Genomic DNA, 18,245 nt, shown 5'->3' with positions numbered 1-18,245 from the left:
TTTGTCGTGTTTTGAGCAAGCTTTCGATTTAATTGTTCTTTGTTTCGGCTGGACCTATGGGTCGATTCTGAAAGAAATCCCTGTTTCTATTAATATCACATTTGAATTGATTAGAAATGTAAACTTTTTATTGCAGTTGTTTTTTCCTCTTCAGCTTCGATATACTAAACTACAGCACTAAAACTTATTTAGAACACCCGAATTTATGCATCACGTAGGGTCTTCCGGCTTCGTCGATTGTATGTTTTGTAGCTCCAGTTTTAGAAACATTTTTAAGCTAGGATCGGAGATTTTTTGCAGCACAATTTCGCGAGCCTTTTCGCCGCCATCGTCGAGCATTTTGGTTAGATCTGCAGCGTACTGAATCCATACACAATTCTGGCACCCGGACATACAGCATGTGGTGGGTTCGGGTGGAAGCTAAAATGAAAGAACCCATTCTTAATACTACCATCAGAAAGTGTCCTGCAGTCGATTCCAACTCTACCTCAGGTATGCTGGTGTCCTTGTTCACCGTTGCATCGGATCCAGTTGTGCTGGAGCAAAAGCGGTAGGCAGCTGCACTTCTTCCTGCCTGAGCGTTGCGGATTGCATTTAATATCACGCAATTCATCATGGGTGCACCTTGCACCCGAAAAGGCAAGGCGATGTTCCTCTTGTCACTGTACACGCTGTTTACACTTTTTATTAAACGAAATTTTACTGCAAAGCGGTTCGGTAACTAACGGTAACACAAGCCCTAACTCTCCAACCGCCGAAAAAGACGCATAATTTTGATAAAAACAAACAAACCAACCTTCGTAATCAGCTGATTCTTATTTACTGCTGTTGTGCTGTTTGCCAGATTTTGACATGCTGACATAATCAAGCGAGAGGCGGGAAAATCTATACCACCCGGTGTGTGAGATATGGTTATTAATACAATAAACTGCATTAGAATATGCAAAATAATATTTTTTTTCTAAATCTTATAAATAACAGGAACATTTGAAGAAAATAAACTTTAAATTGGAAATAAAAAGGACTGCAATGGGCTGCGTACGTGAACCACAAGCACACACAGTCAAGGGGAAACATTTCTCCGAGAAATGTCACCGTCACCAGGCACCCTGTTTGACAGCTGAGTTTGACGTTTCGCGTTGCTTTGCGACTTCTGGAGGAACGTCGTTTGGGGTTGAAGTTACGTAAAATTCGCCTTTTGCTCAAGAAAATCCGTAAGTTTTCATCATAATTTGAAGCAAATTTGTAGCTTTTCTGCTTTAAATGTTTAGCTAAAGATACCTTATACAGTTGCGCATTGGTAAAAGTGCGAAAAGGATCGGTTTCACCGTGAAAATCGGAGTAGTTCGCGCTGGTTGTGTGTTTTGTTTTGATTTTGCAGCTCCGGATAATGAGCCGACATAAAATCAACTTACACCCGTTAGAGCTTGTTTTGAAGCAGTTTAGCTACAAATTTGTCAATTAAAATATTTCCTCGCTCCGTTTCGTTCATTGCGCACTGGTTCCGTTTCAGGCAAACATGAGCTTAAAGGCCAATTACTACGACAAGCCGGAGGGGGATGACCTCTTCGGCAAGATGATCGCCACGAACAAGTACGCACTGGCCGGTGGTCTCGGATGGTCCACGGTCGAGGTGATGATGGTATCGAAACCGAAGGGCTACCTGCCCACCATTGCCCGATACGTGTATTTCACCGGCCCGTTCGTCGGTATGGCATCGGCCTTCACTGTCGGAGCGTACGCTGCCAACAAGCTGCGCGGCCGGGATGATGGCTGGAACTATGTTGCCGGTGCGTTTGCGGCTGGCGGTGTGTATGGTGCCTGGAAGCGAAACGTTGTCGGCGGACTGGTAGCCGGTTTGATCTTTAGCGTGGCCGGTGCCCTCAAGAAGCAGTCGGTCGATGAAGGTTGGGAATTTTTCCCCGAGGTCAAGCAGCACGCCATCAGTGCGGTCAATCCGAACCGTTACGATTTCACGCTGACGCAGGAACGTGAACGAGGATGGACGAGCGGCAAGTGAGTGGTGGTCGTAGGAAGCGATGCAAAGTGTTGTAAACCCGGTTCCGGCTCTGTTGTAAAGCATGTTAGGCAATAAATACTGTGGATACTATCGCGCCGTGTACCCCTGGGATTCGCGCGTGCGGTACGTGTAAATGGAATGTGAAAAATCTCACAACTGCTCTCGTTTCAGAGTATAAAAGTAACACGGCACGTTGGATGAGAAAAGTAAGAGGTTGCCTGAGCGAAACCTTTAGGACACTCAGAGAAGCATCATTTTAACGGAAGGATTTCGGAGAGATTTTGGACTCTCATTTGTGCGGAAAGATCGACATGCGCTATTTGTGAGCAGCGAAATCAGATTTTCATGAACCCAATCGTGGAGGACATGTCACAAGTGCAAGCTGATGCAGGAAAGCACCATGCTTCTCCTATGCGCCACAAGCTTACCAGTAGGATCGGCAGAGCGACACAGACCCTCAGTTTCGAGGTGATTAACGAGATTCGGCAATCGTCCGGGTTGCAAATACTATTTGAGGCAGTTCTAATGTAAAGGCCCTAAACGTCACCTATCTGCGATCAACAGTCAGCACCAACCGGTTGGAAACTTTCTTCAACTCACTTTTCATTTGGCAAAGCTGGCAAAGCATGGTACTCTTGGCCCCGTTTGTATGAAAAGCTCAACAGGGGAGCATTTTGAAAGCTGTGCTCTTCTCGAACCAAATTGGTGATCCATCACGTAACACCCGGAAGGCCAGACATGTCAAACATACGGTTCGCTAACCAGAACGAGTTTGACATCACTGGCGTTAGCTAAGCCGCTCGATAGTAATTGCCTTAAAGGACCATCCCGTTATTCTTATCCTCTTTAGTTTGACGGACTCTACGGCATTCGGTGCAAAGACAGAGTGGAACCCCTGTGAGATGCATTTAATTGAGTTTTTACTTTAAATTTTCATTCAATTACACAGCGTTTCGAACCGGGAGGTCCTCGTCGGGGCAGGGTCATCGTAATTCACGTGAGCAACATGAAAATTAACACCCAATTGCAATAACTCACTTCCCTCGCTGCAACGAGCGACCTTAAGGCCAACTGGTCTTTGCCAACCATGTGGTACGGTACGGGCAATACACGGTTCACTTTTCATCCCTCGCACAGGTGGAAAATGATCGACGGAGAAGGAAACTTTCACACTCTTAACTCAACATATCGCTGGGGCCCCCGTTTGACCACTTCCGTTTGAAAATAATTGAACCCGAACGGACTGCACCCTTTCGCGGGGTTCGCAGCGATCGGAACCGGAAGTGCAACGAACCAGAACGATGGGGATCCTTCCGTACGCACGTATCCCTTTAAAAGAGGGCGTGTTTTATGTTGAACTTCCTATAATTCTCTTTTTTTCAGTAAGCGTAATGCTCACGTTTCGTCCCCTATTCGTTAGATAGAAAATGGACAAATTCATCGCGAAGGTACGAAGCTGCCGCTGTGTCGATTAATTACTTCTAAACCCCGAATAGCTCCTCTCTGCGCTGTTTAATGTTGCGGAGTGTTCGTGTAATTGAAGTAACACCATTAACATAAGACCTAATTGGTGCTTAAATTGTCACCCGAAATGAATTGCTAAGTCAAAGGCGGCACGCACAGGTGTCGTCTGCCTTCCGTTAATGATCCAAAAGCCAACAACACAACTCTTCTCACTCTGCGCTCTGCGTCGTGGTGGTCAATGCACTGAGTGCGTACAGTGGGGGTACGGAATCTTGGCGCGAGTTTATCTTTCCGCACTGATCACCGTAACCGGAAGTCGGGCACATTTTTCTCTTTTGGTGGCCTCCATTTTTCTCCATGTCTCATTCGCGAAAACGGAAGGAAGAACGCGAACCATTTCGAATTGTTCCAGCGAGTTGGTGCTGCTGTTTGGGGTTGAAGGAATAAGCAGGCTCGAGAATGTTACATCGAATCAAACCGTGTCTGCCAACGCTAGCCAGCGTGAAATGCGCAGGTCGTTATTTATTCACCTGGATCGCCCCGTATCTTCGAAGTTTGCCCCCCCATCTATGTGTCAATAAAATGTCGCTTCCGATGTGAAAGAGAGGATGCTTCCTAATGCGAAGAGAGAGGGTCAATGCGCACAGACATGTACACAAGGGGACGGTTTTTAACTGGTGTGGCCGGCCGCCGCAAGGGTAACGCAGTCAGCAGGAAAAAGATGGATGGGTCTTGCTTATCGGTCGGTGCCGGAATGGAACGCTGGTTCCAATCGAACCCCTGCTAGATGATGCGTTTGATATCTCTTATCTTGTGGAAATTTGCTGCACTGACAGCGTGAAGGGGTATTTCTGTACTGGTGCGATACACCGAAACGAGGTGTAGTTTAGCAATGCGGCCTGTGGTCGTTATATCGGATTTCTTGAGCAACGTCTCAGCTTTATCTGCGTTCGTTTATCGTTACTTTGTTAGATAAAACTGAGAGGGTCTATTGATTGGAAGCAGGCCAAGGTTCTAAAAGTTCAAGAAGGGATCTTAGCTTAGCTTCTTCTCTCTCTTTCTTGGACTACCTTGAAAAGACTTGGGCCTTTCATTTCTGGTTTTCTGTGACTTGATTTTACCCTTAGCAAGATGGGATTTGAACCCCGGTCCTGTTGTGTGAAGTTCATAACTTCTTTTCAAATCATGGCAGGCCACCAACCGTCTAAAAGACATCATACTTTCAGGGTTCCCGTCGTCTTTCCGCTCAAAGAGCATCTTCGTCCTGGTGGCCTAGTCCTCCAACCTCTTCTTCCTTGCCACTACAACCTTGAGAGGTCTCGGCCTGCCATTTCTGGCTTTTCTGTGACTTAACTTTTTCCGTAGTATAGTAGTTAGCCTTACGTACGGGGAGGCGGTCTGGATGGGATAGTCCTCCAACAGGCTCTCCAATCTCCAAACACCTCGACGTCCAACGGGAAACTCGCCATCCAAGGGGAAACTCATCTTTCACGGGACTTCGTCCTCCATGGGCCTGCTAAAGATCCGATACGAACCTGGGTGGTGTGCCACAGCAAGGGTTCTTCTGAGGACATGGGCAGCAGGCTGTACAAATGAGCAGGACCGTCAAACATACTAATGAACCTGGACAAGACCGAGCTGGATAATCAATCTAAAAGCTTCTTCTTGAAAGTTATCTGTCAGAACCTGTCAATATAAAAATCAGCACGAAGTCTTCGCCAACTACTGATTGAAGGCGCAATAGCTGAATTCTACATCTGATCCATCATAAAGTCACACCGAGACCTAGAACCTAAGCTCAACTGAGATATCTTCTAAACAAAAGCACAACCGATCGTGCGCCCAAAACAAATGCTTCCGATGTGTAGCTCACTGACAAAGAGTCCACATATCAAACATCTAGGCGATCGTGACAGTCTCGGGAAGATCATGATTCGATCGGACATGCAACCAAACACACACACACACACACGACGCACGCCCAGTTTTGAAGGTTAGAAGTCCCCCATTGTGTACGCTACCGTACGAATGTCGTCGAACAAAGCGGGCTTCACCAGCATTTGGGGGGATGGAAACCAAGCCCATAAATCACAAACCCGGGAGGGAGAAAGGGACCGATGGCTACTACCGGTTTCTTTCTTTTTGGGGGCTTTACATTCCCTTTTCCCGGTGGTTTCAATTCCGACGTTCTCTTCGGGAACTGGATCATGATGATAGATCACCACCCTCGGAGCGCTTTATTATGTGTGTTGCAGTGAGATGCCGACACACGTACACACAAGCTCCAAAGCTTATTGTGCCGTACTTCACGCACTATGGACACTCAATTTCGGCCCGACAGGTAAATGGACGCACGATTTGTTTGGACAGCTACTGTTGACGTGAAAATGGCTCCAATAAACGTACACACACACACGCACGGTGAATCGTGACAGATTGCCAGCATTTCCGGCAGTGGCCATCCATCGAGTGATGGAGGTGTGGCTGCTTGATTGTTGACTGATTAACGGAGTCGGAAAAGAGAGAGAGAGAAAAGTCAAGAAAATGTGGAAAATGTCATCACCCACACCCAGCGTTAGGCGGATTCCGGGTTCGGGAGCAGGGAGGACAATAACAAAATGCGACACATAAAATGGATGACCGATTCCTGCTCTTGCGGCCAGAAGGAGAGAGAGAGAGAGGGAGCTGGTTCCTGATGGGAACTTTTCCGGCGTGTTTGCATTCAAGCGTGTTACAGCAGCAGCAACGGCGAATGGACACACCCGACGATCCAAACCTGCTCCCGTCCGGACAACACTCTCGGATACGTAAATCTATACTTTTTTAACATTTAGAAAACCCCGATTAAAATGCACAACAACCGTAATGCCGCGTTGCGGATCGTTGCATACCTTGCGAAACACCTAACGACCCACCGTTCGGTTGGGGCTAGGTGGCGAGAGACCTACAGTTTCGGGAGGTTTCATGCTACGGATGGCTGGATGGGAAAAAACACGTCGGAAGCAAAAGCCCAACAGTCCACCATTTCGCGGCTTCTTCCCGCTTTGGTTCGTGTGCGATCAGGGTTTCGGGTATGGAATCAAATAAATGGATCATTTGAAGATTAGGTTCGCGAAATGAAGTGAGATTTGGAGTTTTTTTTTGTTGCGGTAATAAGTTTATCGCAATTAGTCGGCTTCCGCGGTGAGAATCTTGTGGTGAGAGTGCTGGAGGGCGTTGAATACATATTTCATGATATTGGCGCGGAACTTCGTGTTGGTGTAGATAAGAAGTCTTTGCCACGCCACAGCTGCAAATTCGTTCGGACCTCTCTCTGTGACTTAATTTTACCCGTAGAAAAGTAGTCAACCTTACGTACGGGGAGGTGGTCTGGATGGGATTTGGACCCCGGTCCTGCCGTGTAAAGACCGGCGCCGTTATCGCCTCGGCCACCGGACCGCCCCTAAGTGTCCACAGTCTGTAAAAAAAGCCGACCCGGGGAGAGTTTCCTTCTCCATTTATATCGGAGCGTTTGACGCTAATAACCCCTAATAACATTATTATATCTGGAGGGTCTTCATTACACCTTACACAAAGTTCTGCCGGAGATTGATTGTACCATAGCAATCCTTCAATTTGGTTCGATTATCTACAGATAGCTCAGCAAATCAGAATCTCAAAAGGAACTCAATTCCGATGGTCAGAAAAGTACAAAACCTTCATACAAACCGGAGCCTTCATCGTACGAAAAAAGAAAGGAAACGATTTAAAGATCGTTCCCAAAATAGTCGTTTAGTTCCCTGTTAAGAACCCGCTAGAAATGCACCAATCCGTGTTCATTCATTATCCATCGTTCCGGGCGGCTCATTAAGCGCAGCGTTCAGATGGACGAAACGAGCGAAGGGATGTAGCTTGTTCCCAGGAGAAATACCAGCGACAGGGTTGGGATTGACGTGATTCTCGTCGCTCACGAGCGGTACCAATGTATCCTTTCCGTCTCACGTTCCCTAATTGGTCTTTATTGGGTTGAGTGATGGTGTGGACGGATGGAATTGGACGGAAAATCCCTAGACTTGGGAAGGAGAAGAGGATAAGCAGCACCGATTGGAAGGGATACTTTTAATGTCACACAAGGGCACGATATTATAGGCAGACAAAATTATTATAATAATATTGTTTCACAATGTAACAATGCAACATGCAAATGCGGTTCTTACCGTAACGACAAACCGGAAGCAAAGCACTCCACGCGACACGCTCGCTAAATGTGTTGGCCGACTCTCGAAGACTCGTCCGAATGGCAGGAAGTGGACCGTCTGTCTGTGTCTGTCGGTGGGATTATGTAGCAGATTGCGAACGGACGCTCGTACAAGAGCGTTGGTATGAAATGGACAAAACCAAACCATTCTCACCTCACCTAAGTGCCACCGGGGAGCTGAGCGGCACGCAGCTGCAAACGACAACACCGGGATCTTACAGCGGCCATCTTTCTTTCTTTCTTTCCTTCTTTCTAATCTTCATCAGTATTCGAATGCACGTAGAATCGGAAACGTTGGCAGCTACGGGAGGCAACATACATAGAAAAAAAAGCGACGATCCTACCTGGAACCTGGGATGCGTGATCAATGCGAGACGATCTTACGGGAAGAAGAAAACAAAATCAAAAACACACACACACACGCAAAGGGATATACCTTTCGGGAAGGCTCACCTGGGCATCTTGGGTCACGGAGAGCTCAGGAACGGAACAAATGGCGTTGGCAAGGACGCTGCGAGCAGAGCACGAAGAAGATTCACTGTTGACACTGATGAAGTAGAGCAAAAGGGAACCATCCAACTACCAACCTGCTGTTGCTGCTGCTGCTGCTACGATCACAAGATCATATGTAGGAGGACGCTTGTAAACATCCGTCATCGTGTCGGCCATGTGGCCATATCTTCAGGAGTTTGCCGCCGCCACAAGTTTGAAGTGTTTTTACTTCCTTTCTTGCTACAACAAGTGTACCGGGGAACTGGGTTTATAGGTCCTTCTCTCTCAAGGGACTAGAAGGAAGAAAGAAAAAAATCGTTGTATTCAATTGGCCACGCGAGCCACATTCTACGGATGTTCTTCGTTTGCAGGCTTTCTTTCCCATACCTCGGGTGTCCAATTACAGTCCCAAATTCTTCCCTTCCAAGCGCCCATTACCTTGACTCTTGTCTGGCTCCGCGTCCGTCCAAACCACCCTCGTGGAAACTTGATCACATCGTACTTGGCATGTAAAAATGTAATTCGGCATGTCCTGTTTCGCCCGGGGGAATAGCCACAGCAAACGGGCGGCAGGAGGCACAGAAGGCCCTTTTTCTCCTCCTCGCCACCGTGGCCGGTCTCTAGGGCTATATGGAAACGTCGTATTACACAATACTGGGGATGGGTGGTCGAACCTGAGTTCTTCGAATCAAAAATGCTTCCCTACAGAGACACCTGCATATGGAGCACCATGGCACGTTTCCCTTCAAATCATACTGGCTCAGTCGTTTTTTTTTTGGTTACACTCACACCCTTACTTCAGCTCCAGTTGGGTGAGTGCCTCGACTAACATGGCACCTACTACTACTCTCTTAGGTACTGCTCTTGGGGCTAGTCAAATCTCAAAATCGTTAATCCTTCTCGTGCGCGATAAGCTACTTGCTTTAGCATGGCTGGCAGTAGCCATCCCAACACCCTCGCACGGTAGAATTTCACATCTAAACTGTAAAATTAAAGTAAAGTAAAAAAAATGTTGAAAACCCCTGGCCATAGGTCAAGCTAGTTTAATAGCTAGAAACTATCAATTTACCATAAGAAGAGCAGATGTTTCTCCTGTTTGATAGCTTTTGCAACATACTTTGCGCGAGACAGATGGGTTGTGAAAGTGTAAACCCGCCACACAGATGCGATCGGGGGGAGACAGTTGTGTTCCGTTGCAATTCTAAAACGAAAGCCAAGCGTTAGTTGCACAACTCTATCCTCACTTTTATGCTGCCTGTTTGGTGCACATTTGTAGGGCCACTCCCCTCCTCGGGGGTCGGGGTTCTGATCTCATCGATAAAGCAATGAGACATTTCGGTTGTGTTTGACATGCTCGAAGAATCGGTTTTATCGGTCCACGGTTATGACTAGTGTCAGCAGATCAAACGATACTACCGACCCCCCTGGTCAATGGCCGGCCACACCTTGACGATAAAAAATAGGTTAGATAGGATGGTGAATCAACCGCCTTCCAAAGCGCTACCAGAATTCATGAGCAAGTCCTCCAAAAAGACATCTTAACATCTGTTTCCGTGCAGCAAATCAAGCCCCGACAAATGATGAGTTAAATCTCACGCTGTGCCACATGCTTCACAACTCGAGCCGTCTCCACCCCACCGCAACACCAGTGTGACAAATTTATTGGACTTTTAATTGCACTTTAATGGGTTTGCAAACATGGTTAAAGGGCGGGTGGTAGTAGGGCAACGAATACACCCGGAGCAGCTGGAATAGCAGCAGCATTCGGCGACGTCGTTCCTAGAGTGACCATTTGCAGGGGCGACCGAAACAAGGGGTTGCCGAAAAGCGTCCCATCAACGGGGGCCGGTCTTCACTCACTCACTCACTCACTGCTTCAAATGTGAAGCAATAACGAGACGAGTAAGTGTCCGGTCTCACTCTCCCGCCCCCTAGAGTGTTCCTCCCTGGTGGCCGGTGGGGTGGAAAAGGTTGTTAATCGGTTGATAGGTTTATTGCAGATGGAAGATTTTCACAGGGTCTCCTCATCCAATTTATGAACCAAACAACAAAGAAAAAACCCGGCATGCGCCCTCGCCGGCCGAAATTCGACACCATCACGGTTTCGGCGCTTGGTTTGTTTCGGTGCCGGCGTTCCGTTTGGTTGTGGTTTATAGTTTTTGGAAGTCTTTTCCAATTTCCGCTCGACTGAATGGTGGTGGTGGTGGTGGTGGGTGATTTATTGCTTCCGTTTCGTGCGGATCTATTGACATCAGATAATATACTCTCGCTCTCTTACTTTTGCTATGGAAAATTCTCTAATCCAAACCGGGGAACTATTGGATAAATATTGTTCTTTGTCCTCCTCTCGATTCAAGTAGGGTTGAAAATCTTGATTTGTTTGTTCGGGAACTGATGGCGCAGGCTCACCCCTCGCTTGGCGTAGGCCTCTTCGTTACAAAAGGGGCACGAAGGAATCAAGAATTTATTTGTATGCAATTTCCATCTTATTTACTTGTCCTTCGGTCAACCCTACAGTGATTGAGCATAGTCCTATTCTATCACCAGAAATGAATATATTCTACGCAATAAAAAAAAGGCAGTCCAAAGTTTTTTTTCCGCCCCGGAAGATTAATGTGCGACACAGGGATTAGCATTGTTCAAACATTGAAACACTTGCAACAGACAAACACACCCATCCATCGGGGAGGCTTTTTCTCGGGCTGGGAAATTTATCGCTTGCACTACACGCACACACACACACTACATATACGACCCTAGGCGAACGGGCAGAGCAGCATCAGCGTTAATCTTCCGTTGCGAGAAGCATTTAAAAAGCAATGATATCTCTAATGTGTTTCTCATTACTCAGCCACAGCCAACCGCTTACGGGCTGTCTTGACTCGCGATTTAAGGGACGTGAAGCACGCTGCAAGCCCGTTCAAGGAGCAACAGAAATTAAATCCACCGAAAAAAAAACAGGGGTACCGTGACCCCTTTTGTGTTGCGGGCCCGGTTAACACAATAACGAGAAATTAATTAAATCTTCAAGATGAATCGTGGTCGAGTACACCCGGTCCCAGGCAACCCGCACGACACCACGCGTCTAAGTTCACGTTCCCGATGCACACACGTCATATGGTTGTGGTCCCCTGTTTTTGGAGCTTGGAATATTCCTCTTCTGCCACAGCGATCTCGAGACCGTGCTAGCAGATGGGGTGGTGAGAAGAAACGCATCCGTAAATCAGTGCCGCGGTTTAAACGCGGTACCGAAAATTGGTGGTCGTTCCGTGCGCGGTTTCCAGCAGTACTCGCGCTTCAACAAATGGGTTGTTTGTGGAGTTCTCATCAATCCTTTCCCCGTGCCGCATCTTCTACTGCTCTACTGCTCTCTCGTTCGAGATTTCCATTTCACTTTCCCTGTGCCTGTGCCGGTTCGTCGGCCCAAGATCGCTGAAAGCGATGATCTATCATAGCTTGGGGAGAGAACTAACAGTAGTTCCCTTTCGAGATGGTGTTGCAACAGCATTTTCTTTTTTGTTCAGGGAAAGCATTTAGTTGAACTTCAGATGCGCGCGTTTGACAAGATCGATTTTGTTCAATCAATTCTAACGCTTCCTCTCCAGCCTAGAATAATCACCTCCAATCCATCTCCTTCGGTTCCAGCCCGCATTTGAAATTGAACCACTCGAACGCGATACCAACTGTTGTCGTGATTTTCAAACCAGCAGATTTTGATTTCTCCAACCAAAAGCGTGTAACTTTAAACCCTTCACCATCATCTGATCGTCGTTGTCAGTCCGGAGCGATCTTGCGTCCAGCAGTACTTTGATTGAAGCTGCTGATTAATTAACAATTACCTAATGACGCTTTCTGGTGATATTTCTGTAGCAGTGTGCTGCGTGCAATGGGGAGGACACGACAAACGGCGACAAACGCACAAAGAGTCCGTTTCATCGCATCGCCGACGCACGCAAATCATCGTCGTACGCGCCCGACACGTTCTGACCATAGCAGCCCAACTGGCCGTTGGAATTGCAATTGCATGCAACGTTCATGGGGTCTTTACCACCCCCAGACAGAGAGAGAGAGCGTGGCTTTTGATTTACGTTAATGATCTCTATGCGTAAATCAACTCGGTGGTGCTTGGGTGACATCTTGTACTCGAGAGCAGTTAAACGAAACACCATGGAGGGCGGCTGGTGGTGGTCGCAATGGCGAGAGGCGACTTTTTCGGAGGTTGTTGTACCAAAAAATCTTACCATAAATTAAAGATTTACGATCAGCAGCGGCAGCAGCAGTCGCAGCGACCAACAACCGCACCGCATAATGACATCATTGTTTGGAACATGGAGCGATCGTGTTTAAAACATGCCCCTTCACCCGGTTCTCGGCACTGAAATAATTTCATTTTAAACTTCAGTTTTGTGTATGATGAGAGAAAAAAGAAATGGAAAGAATGCGAACGGAAACGTTTAAGTACGAGAAGCTGTAAAATGATTTTTCTTTTCCCTGCTCGCAACGCGAAACATAAGATTGATTTTGGACTGCTCCCTTCGATCGCGATCGCGTTCGAAAACGTGCCCCTGGAAGCGTACCAATTCGTTGCGGTGGCATGAATAATTTCTTAATTATTTACTCACACATACGGTTGGGGGGATGAAATAAATTCTTCTTTCTGCTCGCCCAACAGCACGTTCGATGGGTCTTTGGCACGATCTTCGGCCACAACACAGTGGTAAATGCGAAACCCGGATCTGATGCCTCTCGGTGCTAGTTAGCTGCAGGATGCATCATTTTGCGCAACACACATTGCGCTCGGTAACGGTAACATCATATGCTGCAGCTGATGGTGACAGATTTGCCGGGGTTTTTTCTTTAAGCCTAAGTATGTCGCACCAACGCGCACCATGTTTCGTTCGCACATTCTCAGACGCCTGCCTGGAGGTTGCTTATTTTGCGTTCCAAATCGGGTGTTTGTTTTCTTACGACGAGCGACGTCGTTTGCATGCCCTGCCTGCTGTATACCGAGGACGTATCTGTGTTCTTTCCTTTTCGTCGGTTCTCCATGCTGCGGGTTCTTCGGCAGGCGAGTGCATAGCATCCATAGCAAAGGACGGACGACGACAGAGACGAGGTTGGATGGTTCGTTAGTTATGAAAATGATGATGCACGCAATTGCAAATCATGCACGGCTTGTTAGCCTTCGCCAAACCATATCCTTGAGCTAATGAGCGCAAGAAGAAAGTGAAGACGCGAGTGCGTATGCGACCGCCGTACCGTTGACCTCCAGCTGTAGCGGCAGTAGACACAATTTCCTTTCCCGGGTGCTACTTTGTGTACGCGCATTCGCTATGAATGAAAGCTAATTAGCGGCATATGAATAGGCTAATAAAATTAAACTCCTTTTTTCCTACTTATTGAACATCTGAGCTTATTACGAAAAAACCTTCTAAATTTTTAATTCTAACGTATCGCATTTTCTTTTCGTTAGCATCAGATACATCTCTATGATCTTACCAGCGCGAAAGAACATCCTCTACGTTCTGACGATCTCTGACCCTCATAAATGCATAAACGCGGTGTTAGGGGTGTAAACCGGAATGCATTCCCGGACCGGCAAAAGAAATGCAACCCTCATAAACGGGGAACAAAGATTTACAGCACCGTCGACCGTTTTTAACCCCACTCGTTTCTCACGGGTTTCGGAGGTTTCGCAACCTTTTTCCCGTCCGCCATGTTTGCGCTTTCGCAAGGAGAAGCTAAGGAATTTCCGAAAGGTTACCCATCAACACTTTCTTCTTCGGGCTGTGATTCGGTACCTGAGCTTGGAAGGAAATTTTTTTAAAATCCCCGGTTCCGTAATCTACGTTACCGAATCGAAACTGCTCTAGGAGATCATCATCTGCTCCGTTGAAAAGCATCCCGAAGAGTCTTAACATTGCATTTGGTCAGAACACACGCTGCTCGACATACTCTAGTGCACGTCGTCTCGCGGAATAATATTTGTGCATTTGTGCCCAAAACACGGACAGATCTTGCGTAAACAAACAGCACATATCTCTTGTTTGTTTGTAGGTTTGTTTGCTTGCTTGCGTTTCCCGTCGATTCGGCGCACAGCGTTGGAAAAGATGTACAGCGTTGGCTGGAGTGTTTCCAAAGTCTTTCGCTAAAAACGGATTCGCCCCTTTTCTTTTGGGCCACGATGGCAAGCATATACGAGAGATCAGATCTGAAGCGGACGGACCGTTCGCTAGTGAGGCTTAAGCGATTGCGGTTGTGAGCTCGCATGCGTTCTTTTGCCGTGTAGCAGAACTTGTAGCGCTACAACGAGACTAGAGAAATGCGATAAACCTATGGCAGAAGGTACTGCAAAGAGGCCATGGCAAAACGATGGAATTGAGTTTAAATATTTACTATTTTTGTTTGGTATCTATTTGCCCGCTTTTTTATGGTTGTCCCGTTAGCTAAGGTTCACTTATTTGGACAAACCACCCAAGCGAGAAGTTAGCTGGTTCGGTTCGCTCTGCAGCTTAGCTATTCTGTTGCACCGAGCCAGGGTTTTGCTGCTGAAGATAAGGAAAGAGGAGAAAAACGCCCTTCTGTGGACAGCTGGCCTATGAAAAACAGGAGGATTCTAAATTATTTTGTAAAAAAAACAGGTCGGTCGCCTTCTTGCGGCAAAACGATTCCAACGATTAGTAATCGATTTATCACTATTAAGGCACAGGCAACCAATGAAATGAAAAACGCATTGGAAACCCGATAACACAACTGAACCAATCGCTTCCATCGATCCATTCATCAATCAACGTAAATTGAAATTGAAACTTCAAAAAGCAAAATTTTAATCTATTTCGCTCACTTTCCTTTGCTGCCACCAAAACGGTGTGACACGAACGGGTAAGGCTTGGAGTGAATCTGAATCACGCGCACAAGCGTTCATCATCTTGTGGCACTCGCGACTCGCCTCTTGTCCATTCTTACGCTACAGACTGACCCCAATAACCCCTCCCAATTACAATTGAATCTCTTGCACGCGGGTACACACACCACTTACAGTTGGCGATGAGAGAAGATGTAATCTAGGAATTTTACACGTCTTAGTCCTACTCTCCAAATAATTCTGACCAGCTTCTCTACGCATCAGAGGGTCTGAAATTACTTCAAAAATATCTCTACTTTCAATATTCCAACCAACGCATGAATGCCGCACTGCACACAAAGGCCCGCAATACACAACACCGGAAAGTTGCACACGACAGCAAACTCGTTTCGTATCTCGTCCCCACGGTGGGGAATCCAGTCACCGTCGCCATCTTCTGCCCTTGAGTGTGTGTCAGCTCCAAGACAACCCCGCAAAGGGAATGCGCTGTCTCAGAGGAATGTTGCATTTTTGCCGCCGATCGTTTCCCGACCGGCGATCTTGGAGGTAATCTTCGTTCCCTTACTACGAGACATTCATTAAGCTCGCCGGATGAGGTAAGCCTCTTCCTTCGGGTGGGATGGTGTGATGGGCAGGTAACAAACACGGTCGAATCAATCGCCAGTTGCCATTTAAATCAGTGACCGCGACACTGTGGCACCAACACTAACCTCAGTCGCCCAGAACCGGTAAGATCACCGCTGGGGGTATTAGCGCTGCAGGCGCGTGTCCGTGTAGTGGTGATGGCGCGTACACCACTGGTCGCCATTACTCATCTCCCTCCCTTGGCCAGTGCGGAAGGGTGTTTCCCGCTAAATGGGAGGTCTCTTACCTATAAAGAAAAAGCTTCCTAAGTCGTTCATGAATGACGATGACTCACCGTCACCATCGAACGGTCTCCTTACTCTGACCGAAAAGGTCTGCCGAAAACGGGGAGACGCTTTGGAATCTTTGGAACAACAGTTTAACCGCCCTTTTCTTTGATGATCGTCGGCAAGGGTTCATCAAGCAATCGAAACGTTGCACCTCATTCCCAATTTTCGTCTCGGAAAAGGCGTTGATCGAGCCTAATGAAGATACCGAAATGATTAGCCGTTCCAGAATGTTTTTCCACGCGGAATCGAATCTCCCACCGTTACGGACGTTGATGAAATGTCTAATGGTTTCACTTTTTAAACAATTTCAATCTAATTCGTGGCGATCTGATGCCCACCGGCCGGCCCAGTAGCCGTCGTGGAAAGGTGAAACGAAGGAGAAAGGTGTGAGAAATGCAAACGAAAACAGAAAAACCCCCAACTCCATACAGCGGAAGTGGATCGATTGATGCATGAAAGTAAACAAAAAGTGAGTGATCAATCAACCAATTCGAATCAGTTAACTCGACCGAGTCTTGGTTCGAGCGATCGCCACAACCAACCACCAATCAATGCAACCGAATCGCTTTCGTAGGTGCTTTCGGAGCGTCACACATCTCGTGAGTGTACGCGTGCTCCACTTTTACTCCATCAGCTCAAGGAATCACACACAACATCGCACACGCAACATTTCAATTACCCTACGTCCCACGGTGCAGCAGAGACGCAGCACCCCGAAAAGCTGCCCCCGTGTGCCTTACTGTTTCTTCCTCGATCGTAACACGGTGAGATCAATTGGCAGGCATGCGAGCGGGCGAAAGTGTATCGGATTGTTTGGAGTCACAGTGGAGCCCAGGTTTGAGGAATAGAAAAAAAACAATAGGATGCACCCGACACAAAATATTCATCCCACTAGCACGAGATCTTTCCGGCGTGTTCTCTAGCAATCCACATTCAAAACATCTAACATCACTGATTTGTTCGCTTCACTTCCTCTGCTGGCTTGCGTGACATCAAGTTGAGCGTAAACAAAACATGATCCCATAATCGTATGACTCGGATGAAATCGAGATCCTCCAGTCCTCCATCGTCAGGGTCTAGTTGACCAGCAGGAGGGGCTATATGAAGTAGTGGTGGAGATTTCCAACAAACAAATAATTACGCCTCGATAGGTCCCTTCGATGTCTGTGGTTTGTAGTGCGGGCGCGAGACATCATCATCATCGCTGGGCGCTGGGAGCAGAAAGTCGATACCGTGTGGCCTCTGCCCGAGGCTGTGGGCTGGGGCCTTTGGTACAATGTGTATGATTTTATACTTCCCGGAACAGGCAACAAACAGTTGCCGATGAAGCGTGATGGTTGTGAAGTTCACTCGGTTCTTGTCATATGAGATCTCTGTCCGTCGTGTACACAGTTGACATTCAGCGGCCCATCATAGGGCGTAGAGTAGCCATTCCTCTTATTTTACCTTCACATTTCCGAATGGGACCATTTTTTAGCGTTCTGCTGGAAGTTGTTGCACTACATACGACTATGGCTGTACTACATCGTACTATGGCTCCGATTTCCTCTTGTAAAGTTAGGAGAAGAACTGTATGTATGATATAGGGGCTAGTAAACAAGATACAAACAAAAAAGGGTTTATGTCCTGCATTGCTAGATCTATCTGTGCTTCCCCTGGTTGTTCAAAAAGGGTAGGCTGTTTGGTGTCGTTCTCATGACGTATTCAACACATTGACCACAGGATCATGGAAATAATGACAGACGTTTCTAGGGGATAATCTGGCCAAATTTCTTATTTTTTTAGTAATCTATCCATTCAAGATTACCTTACATGAAGCCTAAAAATTAAGCGAGGGATCTACCGTATTCACCAAGTTTACTAACACGTCCGATAGTGGGTTCTAATCAGGGCTTATCGAACGAGTCAGTCCGAAATTCAATTAATCTTCACTTTAACACCCATTGTCAGATATTCGACGATAGCCAGTTGTTTTGAAGAACACATCTGGTTAATGTTTCCACCGTGCAAGCATTGGAACTGATGGAAGCAAATATATTTCAATAGCTAACAGCCGAATAACTACCGCTCTACCAAGACCCAAATAAACGACCAGCTAAACGTACATCGCCGACAACCATCCTGGTACGTGGTGCGTTGTGGAAACCTTCTTAAGTGCGCGATCTTGTTCTCAAGATATACCCTTTTGCTGCTTCATGAGTCAAGCGGTTCGCTGAACAAGTCAAATTAACAAAACAAAAACCCGGGGCGAGC

At 47.0% G+C, this 18,245-nt stretch overlaps 2 protein-coding genes across 2 annotated transcripts; one reads left to right on the top strand and one right to left on the bottom strand.

Moving 5' to 3' along the window:
* Nucleotides 1-100: 100 nt before the first annotated feature.
* On the bottom strand, nt 101-882 carry LOC118517270 (oxidoreductase-like domain-containing protein 1). Its single transcript, XM_036063243.1, has 2 exons — nt 488-882; nt 101-420 (listed from the first exon to the last, which is right to left on the bottom strand). Exons 1-2 carry the CDS (start codon nt 614-616, stop codon nt 211-213), a joined length of 339 nt encoding a protein of 112 aa, XP_035919136.1. The 5' UTR covers nt 617-882; the 3' UTR covers nt 101-210.
* A 200-nt stretch (nt 883-1,082) lies between these two features.
* LOC118517269 lies at nt 1,083-2,159 on the top strand. The gene is made up of 2 exons (XM_036063242.1): nt 1,083-1,214; nt 1,514-2,159. The coding sequence occupies exon 2, from the start codon at nt 1,520-1,522 to the stop codon at nt 2,018-2,020; it is 501 nt and encodes a 166-aa protein (XP_035919135.1). The 5' UTR covers nt 1,083-1,214; nt 1,514-1,519; the 3' UTR covers nt 2,021-2,159.
* Nucleotides 2,160-18,245: the final 16,086 nt, after the last annotated feature.

This window comes from Anopheles stephensi, unplaced genomic scaffold, assembly GCF_013141755.1.
Source record: "Anopheles stephensi strain Indian unplaced genomic scaffold, UCI_ANSTEP_V1.0 ucontig90, whole genome shotgun sequence".
In the NCBI taxonomy this organism is placed as follows: domain Eukaryota; kingdom Metazoa; phylum Arthropoda; class Insecta; order Diptera; family Culicidae; genus Anopheles; species Anopheles stephensi.
The sequence above is the reverse complement of the archived record's forward strand: the minus strand, read 5'-3'. Positions and strand labels throughout refer to the sequence as shown.

Bases quoted from the DNA above. Each gene is read 5' to 3' on its own strand.
- LOC118517270 (XM_036063243.1), bottom strand. From the start codon at position 616: ATGATGAATTGCGTGATATTAAATGCAATCCGCAACGCTCAGGCAGGA. The intron at 421-487 runs GTAGAGTTGGAA...CTTTCATTTTAG, and splicing joins AGGACACCAGCATACCTGAG to CTTCCACCCGAACCCACCAC.
- LOC118517269 (XM_036063242.1), top strand. From the start codon at position 1,520: ATGAGCTTAAAGGCCAATTACTACGACAAGCCGGAGGGGGATGACCTC.